General features: G+C 35.5%; 1 protein-coding gene across 1 annotated transcript in view; it reads right to left on the reverse strand.

The window, feature by feature from the left end:
• Positions 1-1,142: 1,142 nt before the first annotated feature.
• The window catches only part of LOC116882739 (solute carrier family 5 member 4), a 55,277-nt gene continuing 43,540 nt past the window's right edge, over positions 1,143-12,879 (reverse strand). The window contains exons 12-16 of the mRNA XM_032883254.1: positions 9,936-10,104; positions 8,970-9,185; positions 5,490-5,582; positions 3,257-3,275; positions 1,143-1,502 (exon numbers count right to left, since the gene is read on the reverse strand). Coding sequence (XP_032739145.1) covers positions 1,288-1,502; positions 3,257-3,275; positions 5,490-5,582; positions 8,970-9,185; positions 9,936-10,104 — 712 coding nt within the window. The 3' untranslated portion in view covers positions 1,143-1,287. The remainder of the gene's footprint in view (positions 1,503-3,256; positions 3,276-5,489; positions 5,583-8,969; positions 9,186-9,935; positions 10,105-12,879) is intronic.

Here is a 12,879-nt window from a genome sequence, read left to right on the forward strand (position 1 = left end):
TGGAGAGGAGAAGGGAGTTGAGGGAAATTGGAAGAGGAGATGAACCACGAGGGACTATGGACTCTGAAAAACAATCTGAGGGTTTTGAAGGTGCGGGGGGGGGGGGTGGGAGGTAGGGGGAGTCTGTTTGTGGGTATTATGGAGGGCACGTATGGCATGAAGCACTGGGTGTGGTGCCTAAACAATGAAATCTGTTACACTGAAAAGAAATTAAATAAAGAATAAATTGAAGCAAAAGGAAAAATAATTTATGTATTTATTTGAGAGATAGTGAGAGAGTGGGGGAAGGGACAGAGATAGAGGGAGAGCCAGAGACTCTCAGCAGACTCTGAGCTGAGCTCAAAGCCCAGTGTGGAATTTGGTCTCACGACCCTGAAATCATGGTCTGAGCTGAAACAAAGAGTCCAACACTTAACCAACTAAGCCATTCATGTTCACCTTATTTACTTATTTTAGAGATAGAGAGAGAGAGCATGCAAGTTGAGGAGGGGCAGAGGGAGAGGGAGGGTGGAAAGGAGAGAAGCAGACTCTATGCTAAGGTTGGAGCTGGACCCCACAACCCTGAGAGCATGACCTGAGCTGAAGCCAAGAGTCAAACGCTTGACCAACTGAGGCACCCTGGAGTCCCACTGAATTGTAAACTTTAAATAGATGCATTTTATGATATGTGAATTAATTTTATAAAGTAGTTTATCAAATCAATGACTTAATATGCTTACATGTATTGGAAGATGGCTTTAAGACATAAGCTAATAATTTCCAGTAAATTCACAAAAATGTTCAAAAAATATTTAAAATATTATTTAAGACATAAGCTAATGATTTCCAGGAAGTTCACAAAAATATCTACAACAGACATTTGTGGCTCATCTCCCCTCAACCATTAGGAAATATTTCTATTTTCCTTGAGGTTGGGAGGTCACTACATGAGGCAGAATTGGAAGAGGCATTCCTTCTAAGTGATAATCTCTGGAAACAGAAAGCAAGAATAAGGTAGGGCAATCTACTAGGTGAACTATAAAAATTTTCTTTAGACCAAATCCTCCTAGTTTACACACACATATAGAGTCAGCTCCCTGGCTTTCTAAATTGACTGTTTCTTTATTGACACAAAGGAATAACAAAAGCTAAAATTCAGGTCTGTAGTCATCTCATATGATAAAATTACCAATTTCTTTCTCCCTTTTGAAATTACCTCCCTTTTTAAACATAGCAAACTCAAAAAGTGAAAAAAAAATCAATAAAATTATCCTTTGCTTAATAAATATTTAGTGGCTCAGATAGACTTCAGGCAAAATAGCCATGGACAAAGACAGCCACTGCCAGGAGGAGAATGGCATTGACATTCACTATAGTTCTCCATAAAGGCTTCTCAGATGTGTCTCTCAGCTTCTTTTTCTGGGGTTCTTCCTCCTCTTTGCTCAGTTTGTGGCCTGTCTTCTGCAAACCACAGAATAAGTCAAAAGCTTTCCTGAGGCATCCACGGGGTTCCTCAGGATTATCTGAAACAAACAAACAAACAAACAAACAGGACAACAAATGATCACAGAACATGGGAAATAAAACCTCTGTAAATGTAGTACAGATGACTGTAATGAATGATTACAGCCACTTTTAAGTGTTAGAAGAATCTTTGAGAAAGACATAGATAACTTTGATTATATAAAAAGAGAAAACTTTTGCATTGCATAAAGTTCAATAAAGTAAAAACAAGTGACAAACTGAAGAAAAATATTTGCATCTTATACCATGAAGGGTTTAATATTCTTAATATACAATGTACTTTAAAAATAAAGAAGACTTCCATTAACTCCATGTAGACACATATGCATACATAGATAATCAGTTATTAATTCACTCAAAAAAGAGAAATTTGAAAGGATATAGATGTGACTATATCTATTTATCTATCATTTATCTATCTATAGAGATATATATAAAATGCAATATTATTCAACCATCAAAAAGAATGAAATCTTGCCATTTGCAATGACTTGGATGGAGCTACAGTGTATTATGCTAAGTGAAATAAGTCAGTCAGAGAAATAGAAATATGACATGATTTCACTCAGATGTGGAATTTAAGAAACAAGACAGATGAACATGGGGGAAAGGAAAAAAAAAAAGAGAAGGAAGCAAACTATAAGAGGCTCAATCATAGAGAACAAACTGAAGATTGTTGGAGGGGTGGTGGGTGGGGGATGGCCTGAATGGGTGATGAGTATTAAGGAGGGCACTTGTTATGTTGAGCACTGAGTGTTATATGTAAGTGATGAGTCACTAAATTCTATACCAGAAACCAGTCAACTATATGTTGACTAACTAGAATTTATTAATTTTTAAACTAATAAATTTATTTTTGATTTATATAATAAACACACTCTATCTTAAATAAACACACTCTCTCTTAAACAAATAAATAAACAAAAAAAATAAATAAAAAACACTCTCTCTTAAATAAACAATTATTTATTAATAATTTATATAATAAATAAATGTATTTATTATTAAAGATCTTATTTATGCATTTGACAGAGAGAGAGAACACAAGCAGGAAGAGCACCAGGCCGAGGGAGGGGGAGAAGCAGATTTCCCATTGAGCAAAGAGCCTGCTGTGGGGCTTGACCCTAGGACCCTGAGATCATCACCTAAGCCAAAGGCAGATGCTTTACTGACTGAGCCACCCAAGTGCCCTATAATTTATTAATTTTTAAAAAAGATTTTATTTAATTATTTTAAAAAGAGAGAAAGTGCAAGTGGGAAGGGCAGAGGGAGAGAGAGAGAATTTTAAGCAGATGCTGCACTGAGCACAGAACTCCACACTGGGCTCAATCTCATAACACTGAGATCATGACCTGAGTCAAAATCAAGATTTGAACAATTAACTGACTTACCATCCAGCCACCCTGACTAACTAGGATTTAAATAAAAATGTGAAACAACAACAAAAAAATAGAAATTTGAAATAAAATGATACTGAGATACCACTACTCATCTGTCAGTGACAAAAATTTAAAAATTTCACAATATACTATATTAGTTTGTGTGGAAGCAGGTACTCCCACACATTGGTGCTAGGAAACCATGACTCAACTCTCACGGATGGGAATTTGGCAGTGTAGAGCAAAATTGCTTAGTTATTAACCCTTTGACCCAAAACTTCAACTTCTCAAAATCTATCCCAAAGGTAAACTGGTAAAAATGCAAAAAGCTCTAAGTACAAGGTTATTTGTTCCTGCATTAGAAAATTTAGAACATAATTCTAAATTCAATGTCTTTGAAAAACCATAATGAAGGTAAGACTATTCTTGTAAACAAATGGTAAAGAAAATTCTACAAATTAAAAGCTGTGAAATGTAGCAAAGCATTACTTTGAGGAAAATGCCTAGCCTTACTTACTTACATTATAAAAGAAGGGAGCCTGAAAATTAATGAAGAATTATTAAATTTAAATTAGAAAAAATAGGGACACCTGGGTACTCAGTTGGTTAAGTATCTACCTTTCATTCAGGTCATAATCTCAGGGTCTTGGGATCAAGCCCTGCATCAGCATCAGGCTCTCTCAGCAGGAAATCTGCTTCTCCTTCTCCCTCTGCCCCATCCCCCACTCGTGCTCTCTCTCTCTCAGATGCTCTTTTTCTCTCTCTCAAATAAATAAATACAATCTTAAAAAATAAATTAGAAAAAATAACAACAGAACAAACCCAAATAATGTAAATGGAAGGGTATGCAACAGAGAAAAGAAGGTAATAAAATAGAAAAGAAGGATAACAATAGAGAATAATAACAAAACCCAAAATTAGTTCTTTAAGAAAAGTAAAATAGGGGGAACTGAGTGGCTCAGTCAGTTAAGAGTTCAACTCTTGATTGTGGATCAGGTCATGATCTCAGGGTCATGAGATCAAGTGCTACATAGGTCTCCCTGCTCAGCCAGGAGTCTGCTTGTCTCCTTCTTCCTTTGCTCCTCCCCCTGCTCACCCACTCTCTCTTAAATAAACAATTTTTTTAAAGAAATGTAATGAGGTATGGTGTATACATGGTGACTAACATAATATAATAAAAAAAGTAAAAGAAAAGTAAAATAGACAATTCTTTAGTAAGATTTATCAAGAAAAAAGAGAAATCACAAAAAATTATATTAAGAGTCAAAAGGAAGGCATAGCTACAGAGGTAGTAGAGATGGAAAAGTCCATAAATAGTATGAATAGCTTTATGTTAATATATTTAAAATGTGTACTAAATGGATACAATCCTAGAAAATATAATTTTCCCAAACTGATTAACCAAGAAATGAAACCTCTAAATACCTCTATAGCATCTCCTTTTCTCTCTTACACACACGCGCGCACACACACACACACACACACACATTCACTAGGCCTAATGCCTAATGGTATAATTAGCAAAATACCAAAATTTCAACGCAGAAATCATTTCAATCTTATTGAAATATTTCTAATTCATTCTATAGAACACTATGATTTTAATACCAAAATAAGACAAAGTATAAAAAAGGAAAACTATATAAGACAGTCTTACTCAGGAACACTGATATAAAAATCTAAAAGGAGTAGAAGACATTTATCCTCCCCTAGATTTGAGGAATCTAAGCCAAACCAAATGAAACAATTACGTATAGTTCAAGACAACATTTCCTGAAGTGCTAAACTTTGTCAATGGTTTTAAAAATACCAGGTATATCTTCCACTCTGATTTGTTTCTTACTGAAACAAAACAGGATTTTCTAGAACATATCTCAAGCTAATTGAACATAACAATAATAATAAAAAGAAACAAATTCACTTTACAACAAAGGCTCACTTCCAGGACCAGATTAATACAATGGTTGTCATTCTGACCACACAATCAAAATAAAAACCAAAGCAGACTTTCAAAAAGAAAAAAAAACCAAGTAAACAAAGATCCACGGGGATCTTTGTTGAAGGAAATGAGATTAGAACCTAGTTTCAAAGGATAACTTTTTTCTCTTAGATAGGAGAGGTAAAAATATTCTAAAGAGCTTGGTATATGTGGGGGAAAAGTGAAGAAATCTGCTTGGCCGGAGTGCAGGGTATATTGAAGAGAATAGTGAGAAACAATTTTGGAGAAAAAGGTGGGACTAGATGCCAGGTACACGTAATCATGATCAATCAAGTTTGATTAGTTGAACACTTAATACGTGACGGAACAGGAGAGACTGGAATTGATTTTCACCTCAGAGCTGGAACACAGATCCATGGATGGATGATGGATGAATCAACAGAGAGACTGATAGGTAGGTGAATGGGGATATTTTATTTGTAAAGAGTTGTCTTGTTTTGTTTTGTTTTGGGGTGGTAAGATTTTAAAGTTTCAGTTTGCCATAAATCTAGTAGCTTTTTCAGAAACTGAATTTACTGGCATTAAAAAATAAAGCAAACATAAGTAATTCAGGTACATAGAGTTTCCACATGAAAACCAAATGTAAACCAGGTATTACATTCATCAACATCACCATCAGCCTCTTCATGTCTTATCTCTTCTGGATCTAAATCAATTCGTTTCTCTGTACTGTTCCGAAGAGCCCAGCACAGGCGATACAGCTGCACAGAGACCAAAGACAAGCACATTAGTGATGGGAAAATCTTTACAATAATATGATGGTACATTTGTTTACTGTGTAGTGCAAAAAAATCAAATGGCACTTAACAGTGTATGTAACAAAAAAAGGTCTTCTACCACACTAATTCACAAAAACACACTAACCATTTAAAATTATTTGTTTTTAACTCTTCCAGTAGTTCTTAAACACTTTTAAGCAATATGCTTAAAACTCTTACTTCTGGATTTATAATTTTATAAAAGTCAAAGGTTTATCACTCATTGTCCTTATCACTCAGCTGTTATTTTTTTTTTAAAGAGTTTATTTATTTGCCAGAGAGAGAGAGAGAGTACACACAAGCAGGCAGAGAGGCAGGCAGAGGCAGTGAGAGAAGCAGGGTCCCTGCCAAGCAAGGAGCCCGATACGGGACTCGATCCCCGAATCCTGGGATCATGACCTGAGCCAAAGGCAGCTGTTTAACCAACTGAGCCACCCAGGCATCCCTCATTCAGCTGTTATTAGCTGCATCATTATTACTTGCAGTTTGTCTAGTGGTTACTCTTGTAACTTGTAAAATATCTTCTTTTTTTAAAGAAAGATTTTATTTATTTATCTGAGGAAAGAGAGCGAGCATGGGCTCGCTAAGGACACAGAGAGAAGCAGACTCTCTGGCCAGCACAGAGCAGACTTGGTGTTCAATTCCAGGACTTTGAGATCATGACCTGAGCTGAAGTCAGATGCTTAACTGATTGAGCCACTCAGGTGTCCCTAAAATATCTTCTTAAGCTTCATTTTTAGATTTATCATGTTTAGGTAGTATCTATGAACTGCTATTAAGTTCTGATAACAATTTATGCTCTTACACATCCATTTCCCAGCCAACCTCCAAACTTTTGTCAACTGTGTCATTATTTTAAAGCTGTTATAAGCTTAATAGAATTTTAATTATTTTCTGCAAATGTGATTAATACTTCCATGCTTTATATGTTGATTAGAATTTGAAAATAAATAGCTATTTATATTATTATATAACTTTTTCAGTGCCATAGATTCAAGACATGTGCTTGGACACAATGAATAAAATCAGCTCTAAGTCATTCCAAGGAAATGGTTCCAAATATCAAATGGGTTTCAAAATTATAACCTATCATATGTTCTAAGTCATGCTTCATTTTAATTGGCTTCATATTTAGCTCAGGACTTTCTTGTACAGATTTACCAGAATTTGTAATTGGCTTTTTTGTTTGTTGTTGGCATAGCAGGCACATGCACCTTACCACTAAGATTCCTAAATATAGCTTCATAAGATTTTTTTTTAATCCTAACACTTCTTAAACAATATCTATTTTCTTTACTGAAACTCTTTTATTGAATTTTTAACTTGGACAAGTAATTTGTAGTCTTCCCAAGGTAAAAAAAAATTATCATTCTGAGATTTCTCTCTCTGTTAGGTTAGGTCTACAACACTCCTCATGACTTCCTCTGAAATGACTATTGATTTTTATCAGTTGATTTTGAAAATTCAAACCAGACAGTGTATTTGTGAAACTGAAATACAAATTAGATAAAAGGTCTCATTGAACCTTCAGACACATATTTTCTAAAAATTATAATAAATTGTAGTTATTTTTATTGCCATAAAAGAGCTTAATATTTATATATTTTTAAAAACTAGCATTTTTTTAGTGTCTTTTTCACTCAATTCCCAATATTCAACATAAATATTTAGTTATGACTTCTGGTGACATGTCTTTGGTAAAGTAGTTTGAGCCATTCTGTACTTCAGGTTTCCCTTCCACAAATAATATTTACTACTTTCCAAGGTAGCAAATTTTATTTCCAATAAATTTATTTCCAATAAATATTGCTTCAAAGATTGATTAATGCAAAATAAATGTAATAAATTAAAAAAATATTAGTATATAAGCAATATATCTTTTAAAATGAGTTGTTTTTTTTTTACCTTTTTAAAAATTTTTATTTATTCTTTTAAATTTCTTTTCAGGAGGCGCCTGGGTGGCTCAGTGTGTTAAACCTCTGCCTTTGGCTCAGGTCATGATCTCAGGGTCCTGGGATCGAGCCCCACATCAGGCTCTCTGCTCAGCGGGGAGCCTGCTTACCCCTCTCTCTCTCGGCCTGCCTCTCTGCCTACTTGTGATCTCTATCTGATAAATAAATAAATAAAATCTTTTAAAAAAAAAAGGAATCTCCACACTTTTCCAAAGTGGCTGCACTAACTTGTATTCCCACCAACAGTGTAAGAGGGTTCCTCTTTCTCCACATCCTCTCCAACACTTGTTGTTTCCTGTCTTGTTAATTTTGGCCATTCTAATTGGTGTCAGGTAGTATCTCAATGTGGTTTTGATTTGAATCTCCCTGATGGCTAGTGATGATGAACAGTTTTTCATGTGTCTGTTAGCCATTTGTATGCAAAACAGATAATCATGTCAAAAAATGGGCAGAAGACATGAACAGACATTTCTCAAAAAAAAAAAAAAAGACTAATATTTGCTGGTCTTCTATAGTGCCTTCCCCAGAGATACCTTTTACTGAGAATTTCTGGTGTATATGTTTAAGGTATTTTGTCTATACTTAGACAAACATATATATGTGTATTTTGTTTTCAAAAAGGGGTATTATATAATAGTATATATTTCTGCAAGTGTTTTTCCCCCTTAACCATATCGTGGGCACTTAAAAAAGCAAATAATAGAGCTTCTCAAGTTCTTGAACAGCTGCATAATATTCAGTGTTCTATTGTGTATCCATTCCACTAGTGAGAGAAATTCGAGTTGTCTTCATCTTTTTTCTACCAAAAGCCTTTGGTAGAGAAAGTCATTATACATATATTTTCCCTACTTGTGCAAAAATTTATCCACAATAAGCTCCTAGAAATCTCATACTCACAGGGTATGAGAATTTTAATTGATAAATACTTCCCAATTACCTTCCTACAAATTATAAAATTCATATATTCACCAACAATTTTGGAGGGTGGACATTTTCCAACATCCATACCAAAGCTTGACATATTAATATTAAACATTTATGCTAATTTGAAAGGCATCTCATTGTTCTATTTTTCTTTTTCCTGACAACTGGTACCCGCTTTTTTTAAATAAAAAATCTGTGTCAGTGTTTGTGTCGCATATGAAATTCTACTTGCCACTAAATAGTACCAGCTCAGATGAAAGCTCTGCTTTGAAGACTTTTCCAAACTCTTAGGCAACACTAATTACTCTCTTCTTGGTATCCTAAAACAAAGATGAAGATTTACCTCCCAAATGCATTGTGAAGTTTTTTTGAGGTTGAAGCCCATTTCCCAATCCCCTGGAAGGCAAAGAACTCTTATTTTAAAATGAGTGTGTATCTACTACTCATTACTCACATGTACATCAGGAATGGGTTTTGTTAGCAGGGAAATTCCCAGGATGACCAGCACAGAAACAAAAAAGAGAATGATGGCAAAGTATAGATAGTGCACTTCACAGATGACTTTCGGACAGTCACTGGTAGCCAAACAACTACTTGTTCCATAGACAAATTCTGCAATCATGCGAATGAGACCAATCACAAGTCCAGTGACTAGACCCCAGAAGGCCCCCTGCAAAGAAAATAAGAATAAAATCAGAATATTTAGAAAAGATGAGAAGCTCATTTGAATAGATCATATTTATCATCCTACCTGCTTTCTCCACTAAGAATCAATAATGATCCAGCAATGCACTACTGGGCATTTACCCCAAAGATACAGATGTAGTAAAAAGAATGGCTACATGCACCTCAATGTTAATAACAACAAGGTCTACAAGAGCCAAACTGAAAAGAGCTGAGATGCCCTTCAACAGACAAATGGATAAGGAAGATATGGTCCATATATACAGTGGAATATTACTCAGCCATCAGAAAGGATGAATACCCAACATTTGCATCAACATGGATGGAACTGGAGCACATCACATTAAAAAAATCTCTTTTAATCCTCAGAACAATTCTATCAGTTAGGCACTATGATTATCTTTGTTCTACCCAGAAACAAATGGTTTGCTTAAGATCACAATGATATAAAATGGTAGAGCCAAGATTGGATCCTGTCAGTCTTACTTCAAAACTTGTGTTCCTCATTGTCATGTCCTGTATATATAATATTTTGTGAGAAATGTAAAGACTGTACTATAAGTGTGCCCTATATATTTACACACTTCAGTGAGAATGAGGAATTGTAACTGACTACGATTATAATTGAGATGGGCTTTGAGTTGTATTAACAGGGTGGAAAGAATGCATTTTTCTACCAGTGAAAGAAATAATTTTCTCACTCTAGTTTGAAAGAAGTTTTCTGATTTTTACTTACTTGTTCATTAACTCTTTTACAGAAGATGGCAAGCAGGAAGACAGCTGCAATAGGAGGCCCAAGGTAGCTAGAAATTGCTTCTATATAATGGAACAGTTGTCCATTTTGAGATACCTGAACTAATGGGACCCACAAAATGCTGATGACAATTAATAGAATGATAAATAGCCTGGGGAGAAAACAAAATGATTTAAATATTAAACAAAAGTATTATGGGTACTTCTATTGTGCTTTTGTTCTTGAATTCATTCTCGTGGTCATTCACTGATTTTCCAAATAAAATCAAACTCCCAGGGGCGTCTGGGTGGCTCAGTCATTACGTGTCTACTCAGATCATGATCCCAGGGTGCTGGGATTGAGCCCCACATCGGGCTCCCTGCTCAGTGGGGAGGCTGCTTTTTCCTTTCCTACTCTCCCTGCTTGTGTTCCCTCTCTCACTGTGTCTCTCTCTGTCAAATAAATAAAAATCTTAAAAAAATCAAATCCTTGACCTCACATGAAGCCATGCCATGTTTAATGACCATTGGTTAGAAAAATGCCAATAAAAAAATTGCTTGTCTATAATTAGTAACAGCAGCTTCAACTATAAGGTTAAACATCCATTCATAATAGTTCAAATGTCACCAACTTGTTAATAATTCTCTAACGCAATTTATGTAATATATCAATTAGAAAAAAAATCACACTATTTCTATGAGTAAGTAATTATTTGTATGATAAAGAAAGTGATTCCCATTTTAATCTTTTTTCCTAGCTTGAGGAAAACTAAGTCAGGCTTCCCAGGTTAATTAAAATATCCTTTATTCCAAAATGCTGAGTGAATTGGCCAGAAATGTTAATTTGTGTGTTTTACTACTTGAGTACCTTGGCAGGTAGAAAGAATTGGTTAAAATATTGCTAAAAATTGCTTAGAGGTTCCTGGGGTCCAGGGAAAATGACTAAGGTTAAACTCCACAATATTCTGTGCTTATTGTATAAATAAATGAACAATTTATTGGACTTTTGTTACTTCTCTGTGCTCACCTGAAACAGAGCTGTTGGGGAGACATGAGGGACAAGCATTTGAGCCAGAGACTGAGGCACAAGTGTCTCACTGAAGCTTTGCCAAACTTCTGCAACCTTGCAGTAATTAAATGTGATAAACCATGGAAAGTCTGAGCATGATTCCTAGATAATAAAGTTTAACGAAAAAATAATGCCCACTACCCTTGTTCTCCTTGTTATCATCATTGGGAAGCAAATAATGTACCTACCTTTCTCTCTTATCTTCAGTTGTTTTCCATCATATGTGGAATAAAATCCAAAATCTTGTTATAGCTTATATGGTCCTACATAATTTCACCTCTACTTACCTTTTAGACCTTGGTTCTTATCATGCTTCCACTTGCTCATCATGTGCCAACCTCACCCCTGCTGTCCTTAAATACACTGCACACATGACTGTTGTGAGAATTCAGCACTTACTATTCCATTCCCACAAAGCCACTGGGTTTACTCCCACACTTCCCTCAGGGCTTCCCTCAAATGCCACCTCCTCAAAGAAGACACCCTGAACAGCTGTCTTGAGTGGTTAATCCTGCTTTAATTTTTTCCCTAGCACTCTCTGTCATTAGACATAGAATATGTTTATTAATTGTCTATCTTCCCAACAAATTCTATAAAGCAGGAAATTATTTTTCACGTATATGTCCTTTTTCATATTTGTATTCTGGGACCTAGGAGGCATTTAATAAGAGAGAGAGAAAAAAAATTCATTAATTTATTATTGAAACTTAAAAAGCATTCATACCCAAGATCATATGCCTATTAGTGGACTTCTTCTTTTGGGCTTACTGAATTCAGGTCTTAACGCTTTCTCTACCAAAAAACATAGATCCCTTACTGTTCTTCTATAGCATTTTTCCAGAGTCAAAATCTGGACCAAGTGAGTCCTTGGAATTTTCCCTGGAAGTGCTTAATTTACTAAGCAATTTTTACGGTCTTCAGTAAACTACTATCTTTTATATATGTAGTCAGTTTCTCTTGATGCCCCATTTCTTTATTTTTTGACATTTTTAAATTTTTTTTCAGTGTTCCAAGATTGTTTATGCACCACACCCAGTGCTCCATGAAATACATGCCCTCCTTAATACCCACCACCAGGCTCACCCTTCACCCCAAAACCCTCAGTTTGTTTCTCAGAGTTCACAGTCTCTCATGCTTCATCACCCTCTCCAATTTCCCCTAATTTAATTTTCCTTTCCTTCTCCTAATATCCTCCATGTTATTCCTTATGCTCCACAAGTAAGTGAAACCATATGATAATTGACTTTCTCTGCTTGACTTATTTCACTCAGCATAATCTCCTCCAGTCCTGTCCATGTTGATTCAAAAGGTGGGTATTCATCCTTTCTGATGGCTGCATAATGTTCCATTGTATATATGGACCATATCTTCTTTATCTATTTGTCTGTTGAAGGGCATCTTGACTCTTTCCACATTTTAGTAATCATGGCCATTGCTGCTATGAAATTGAGGTACATGTGGCCCTTCTTTTCAGTACATCTGTATCTTTGGGTGGCAAAAATTTAACAAAACAGGAAACAAGTGTTGGAGAGGATGTGGAGAAAGGGGAACATTCTTACAGTGTTGGTGGGAATGCAAGTTGGTGCAGACACCACCACTTGGTGCAGACAAGTTGTCTAGACACCACTAGACACACTATTTTGGAAAATAGTGTGTAGATTCCTTAAAAGGGGGTGGGAGGTTGGGTGAGCCTAGTGGTGGGTATTGTGGAGAGCACGTATTGTATGGAGCCCTGGGTGTGGTGCATAAACAATGAATTCTGGAACACTGAAAAGGAATTAAAAAAAAAGGAAAGAATTAAAAATAAAGCTACCCTATAACAACCCATTTCTTAATGAATGCAGTTGATAAACCACCCTGTAGCAGTGTGTGGATGACT

This window comes from Lontra canadensis, unplaced genomic scaffold (assembly GCF_010015895.1).
Source record: "Lontra canadensis isolate GAN:19392208 unplaced genomic scaffold, GSC_riverotter_1.0 scaffold87, whole genome shotgun sequence".
In the NCBI taxonomy this organism is placed as follows: Eukaryota; Metazoa; Chordata; class Mammalia; order Carnivora; family Mustelidae; genus Lontra; species Lontra canadensis.